Below are 5,503 nucleotides of genomic sequence, written 5' to 3'. Positions count from 1 at the left end.
TTTTGACTTTAATTGCTCGTAACTCCATTAAAAATTGTCGTATCGTATAATTTAAAAAAGAGATTTTTAAAGTTGAAACTTTACTCTATCAAGATATATTTATATTGTTGGTAAGAAAGTAATTGCGGTTTTTACTGATAGATGTCTTTTAAAAAAACGCGATGACTTTTTACTACACCTAACATTTTACTGTAAACACATGGTACACGAACAGCTTGAATAATATTCAACGCATTAATATTTAAGAATATATCTTACCACTTTGTTATTTATGTAGTTAATTGTATGGTACAACTTCTTTCAAAGAACGTAAAAAAAATAGATGAATCGTATGTTGTGAGATGTTCTTACGAATGCAAGGTACTAATGATGCATGCGACTGTACGACGCTGTCTCTTGCTTTTACAATATTATCTTGTGATAAGCATAACAACAGGTTCTTGACAAAATAGCCCAATGTGTTTTGAAATAAACTTCAATTAACGGCAAAAGTAGATTCACAATATGCGGTATGAGCGTTAGCGACAATAGTTATGTAGTATACTATTATGTAAATTTAATCGCACGAGATTGTAAGTGGTTTTATATAGAAATCTCCCTTAGAGAGGAGAGAGAGAGAGAGAGAGGGGGGGGAGGGGGAGCGGGAGAGTCGATATAAAATTGCACGATCGTACGGGATACCCGGGATACCTGATGCGTGTAATAGTCCTCCGGCATTTTCCCGCGCTAAATCGCATGCCGGATACGGTGGATAAGGAAAAGATCGGAGGTTCTAAAAAAAGAGAACAGCACGAGGAACAATCACAAAGTAGGTATTTACACACGGAGGCGCGCGGCGCCCTTAAAGGGAGGGTAGAGCCCTCGCGCGCGAGTAAAGGTCCTTTTTATGCGTGCGGTCGCAAAGGCAGCGTAAAATTGAGTTACAGGGCAGTTTATTTTTTTATTAGCCGACTCGACCTCATCGCGCGCGCGCGGCCGATCTTTCTCGACGCGGAAAGGGTAGTTTTTGCGGCCGACGGATTTCCCGATAGCGGTTTTATGGCGTGTCAACACGCCCTTACACGCGCCTGCATGCGGCGAATAAAAAAAAACAGCGCACGCGATCGTCACGCTAAATCGAAGAGATCAAGAGCAACTCTTAGCAAGAGAGAAAGGAGAAAATGTAGAGCGAAAAAGAGAGAAGGGAGAGAGATTTTCGATTTTAAAACCCTAACTTGACCGACTCTCGATACGGCTGTATCGTCGTCACGCTGATAAGTCCGCGCTTAATCGAGCCCATTTATCACGTCGCGTAACTTTATTTGAGATCTTTTTACAACGAACAAACTATTTTAGTTTCTCAATATATATATATACTCGATATACGTATAAGCCTACATAAACATTATAAACAGTTGAGACTTTGAAGATTACTTGTATTTTTTATTTTTGAATGTGATAATAACCGTGATATTTATCCAATTAATTCTTCATCCGTTCGTTGCGCGAAAGACGTGAAATCAAACGCGAGAGATTGAATTCTTGAAAGCGATCATCTTCGCAGCCACCGGCCGGAGAAAACGTTAAGGGGATAATGAGGACAGGCAGCCAGGCACAGGGTGGTAATAAGGTGGCTTGGAGCGGCTGGGATGCTAGTCACGTTTCCAGCCGCTGACAGCTGCGGCTTATACGTATGACGTGGTATCAACCCCAAATTTCCCCGACTAGACACGTCGTGTCTTCGCTGCCCTAAGACCCTGGAATGCACTCGAGCCTCCACCTGTCACACTATGGCGAATGTACAGTATGACGCGCGAGGTTTGACTCTTTGAGTCTTCTCGGAAGAAGGATCGCGCGACTAATCATCCTTCTCTGTATTACACTTATCACCGTCTAATCGCCGAATCAAATTAATTTTATCGATCATTTATTCACGATTAAAGGCATTTAAGTGCGATTAAAGTACTATTACTTTCGATAGTACTCTCTCTCTCTCTCTCTCTCTCTCTCTCTCTCTCTCTCTCTCTCTCTCTCTCCCCCTCTCTCTCTCTGTGTTAATTTAAAATATATTTCCTTAAAATCAGAACATTTTAGATAAAAAAAAACGAATAAGAGAGTAATGATGAGAGCATATATGGAATGGCTGTATCATAGGACACAGAGAATAATTTTGCTCGAAGAGACCTTGATTTCAGCATTTGAGTCATCACCCCTCGCTTCGTAATTATTGATTTTCCGTGCTGCCCTAACTCCCCTAACTTTGTAAAGAGCAAGACAGAGAAAGCGAGAGAGAAAGACAGAGATAAAGAGAGAAAGGGAGAAGAACAGCGTAACCAAGAGAGTCGAAAATGCCTTTTGTCCCCTTTCGAAACGTATAACGCACGAGCGGTAACCCTACCACGACTTACGATTACTATCTCCGTCTATAATTTAAAGAGTTCCAATTTTTATGCGCACATTTGTATTTCGTAACATAAATTTCAAAACACCATTAATCTTTTGATATCTTTTCAAAATGCAGTACATCTTAATTTTGAAGCTGCGTTATTTATATTTATTTCTCCCTATAATGTATATTTTCTTTATAAGATTACTGGCCCTCATCAATATATATATATTAAAAAATTCAGTTGCACAAATTTATATATGAACATTATCATGCATCGCTTGACCGAAGATAAAACTCTTTCTCTTATTTGATTTATTTTTATCAATTTAAATTTTATTTATAATTGAGTAGTTATAATAGACGATATTAATATCAATTTAAACACTAATATTTTTCAGAACATATAAATGAAAACATTTTATCCGACTGAAAAAATAATTTCAGCATCACTAACAATATTATCGTTTTGATAAATTATATATTTTCTCCCCTTTATATATTTATTTTTATTTTTCAAATTTATAATTCGAAAGAAAGCCTACAAGAAATTTCATCCAGGATAATTGACCGGAACAAAAGTAGTTTCATTAATATCAATTTAAGAACATATTTAGGAACACATTGTATATCATAACGCGACAGACAAGAAATTCTCACCTCTGCCGAGACTGGACGGAGACATAGACATTCCCGGCCTGCTACTATCGAAGGTGCCGGGTCTCTCTGGCATTTTCATGACATTGTCCTGCTGGCCGTTCGTCGAAGGTACATCAACAGCGACTGTCGGACTAGACGTAGTAGTGGTCGTCGACACGGTTGTAATGGTTATGCTGGTGATGCTGTTTGCATTAGGATTCCCGGCAGGATTCGTAGTACTGTTGCTGTCATTAGCGCCGTTGTTCCCGTTGGTGGTTTTATTACCGACCACCCCATTGCCGTTCGCATTCGCGGTGTTGACATTACTCGCACTGCCGTTGTTCGCGGCGGTGCAGCTGCTAACAGCGGCAACACTCACCACTCCTTCCCTCGCGATATCCTGGATCGCACTGGCTGCTCTGGAGCCCACTCCCGCGGGCTGAAGGATTGTATATTGTTTCGAAGAATCGGGACTCGTGACGGAAGGTGGTGGACCGCCGGTAGGACTCTTACTGGGAGGTACAGAATTGGTAGCTACGTCGTGGGTTGTCACATGATGACTTTCCTCCTTCGAGGATTTCAGTTGTAAGAGTGACACTGTAGATGAGTGCTTGTCATCGGCTGTGGGCGAGATACCGGATACAGGCTGCGGCGTTGGCATCGTCGGGCCAGGCGTCGGATATCCCACGAATGTGGCAGCGGCTGGATACGGACCGATTGGTGGGATCGTTGAAGATGCTGGGACCGACGAAGAGCCACGACACGATACTTTTGAGTGATCCGTATTAGGCGGTCTAAAAGCAGATGTTGCTGAAAACGGAGAATTCGCTGGTGTCGTTGAAGATGATGAAGTTCCCGTAGATGAGACCTTCATGTTGGTATCGTTATATTGTCTTTGATAATTCGTGTAAAGCTGTTGGTGCTGCTGCTGCTGCTGTCTGCTAATATTTTGAGGTGATTGACCGTTTTTGCATGTTCGATCCCGTTCTCGGTCATTCGATCTGTCCCGATCGCTTTCATCCTTGTCAACGGCCGGATCCGACATGTCAATTTCTAATTCGTTGGACGAATCATCGACTAATTCGTTGAAGTCCGGTGGATCGTATCTAGAATATTTGTCCGGTTGCCTTCCCTGAGGGTCAATATGTGTACTCACCACGTTCCTCTCGTTCCTTTCTTTGCTTGACAACGAGCGAACGGAAATTGGTCTAATTTTCGGCGGTTCGTTTTGATTAACGTTGTTGACTTGAGACTGAATGTTGGCGCATTCATTTTCTATCTTCAGCAGATTGTCTAAATCTTTCTTAATTTTAGTTGGATGCTGTTGTTTCGAATCCTGCTGCTTATTCTGCTGTTGTAACTTACCCGATCGATCCTGTTGTCCGCGAAGAGTTATAACATCCTTCAACGAACAACAGCCAGTGTCATTACTCGTGGTCGAAGACGTTGATATTGATGAGGGCGACAATTTAGGATTTTCTTTCTTTTCCTCAAAAAGATTTTCGAAGTTAGACTCGTATCTATCCTCGTCTGAATTGCCTCTTTGATATAGACATCCTCTAGGTCCCGGCCAGCTGCCCGATAGACTTTTCAAGGCGGCTTCCGTTTCTCTTATGAGAGTTTCATCGTCTTCGGGTTCTTCGCTGTGCTTGCTCGATTTCCTGGCAGGACTACCCGAGTTACCTGTTGTAAATGCGCGCTTCTTCTGGGGCAAAGGTATATTTTTGTTAGGGTCAACAACATCGATCGTCTTTCGTATGTCATCGTCACGAACGCTTTTCCTCCTCCGCTTCGTCGCGGCGTCAGTCATCTCCATCTCTTGCGACGTGCTCGTCTGCAAGCCCTTCTTGCCGATCAACAATTGCTGCTGCGACTGTTGCGACGGCTGCTGCGTTTGTTTAGGATTCTGCGCGACCGACTCTGCTTCCAGTTTCCGCTTTTTGAGATGAGCCATCGCATTCTGTCCGCCCGGCACGTTGGTCAGTTCCACCCTGGAACACAAAAATTCCAGAGGATCAGCAAGTCTGCTCTGCCATGCGGACACAAGAGACGCAAGGGTGCGTTCAGTACACGAGTGCAAAATCGTCGATTTCGAGGCCGGCGCAATCTAACAAGAAAGGTAATCCATCTCGCTCTAGGATCTAGGCTCTTTCGTTAGGGAAGGATCCTCAGCGCCTGCCACAGGTCACTTTTCTTTCTCCCTTCGTCATCTACTAAACAGCGCGTTCAAAGTCTAAGGGACTGTCTTTCAAGAGAGTTCACCTGACATCTGCCAAAGACTATCGAGTGCGTAGTCACGAGTTTCGAAGAATCAGTCTATGCAGCTGAGATGCATCCGTATTTCTCCCTTTCTCTTTCTCTTTTTCTCTGTCCTGGTGAACGATCGCTCGGCTCTTTTCGTGATATTTATCTTTTTCTAGCGGGGCACACTCTATCTTGCTTCGTTCTTGCGGCGGACTCGAGATATTTAGACAAGCACTGCGTGACACGCACGCGCGC

At 43.1% G+C, this 5,503-nt stretch overlaps 1 protein-coding gene across 1 annotated transcript in view; it reads right to left on the bottom strand.

Annotated features, from left to right (window-relative positions):
• LOC108746489 overlaps nucleotides 1–5,503 on the bottom strand; it is a 344,212-nt gene that overhangs the window by 27,062 nt on the left and 311,647 nt on the right. The window contains exon 6 of the mRNA XM_018483301.1: nucleotides 3,026–4,995. Coding sequence (XP_018338803.1) covers nucleotides 3,026–4,995 — 1,970 coding nt within the window. The remainder of the gene's footprint in view (nucleotides 1–3,025; nucleotides 4,996–5,503) is intronic.

The sequence above is a fragment of the Trachymyrmex septentrionalis genome, unplaced genomic scaffold, assembly GCF_001594115.1.
Source record: "Trachymyrmex septentrionalis isolate Tsep2-gDNA-1 unplaced genomic scaffold, Tsep1.0 scaffold172, whole genome shotgun sequence".
Taxonomy (NCBI): Eukaryota; Metazoa; Arthropoda; class Insecta; order Hymenoptera; family Formicidae; genus Trachymyrmex; species Trachymyrmex septentrionalis.
The sequence above is the reverse complement of the archived record's forward strand: the minus strand, read 5'-3'. Positions and strand labels throughout refer to the sequence as shown.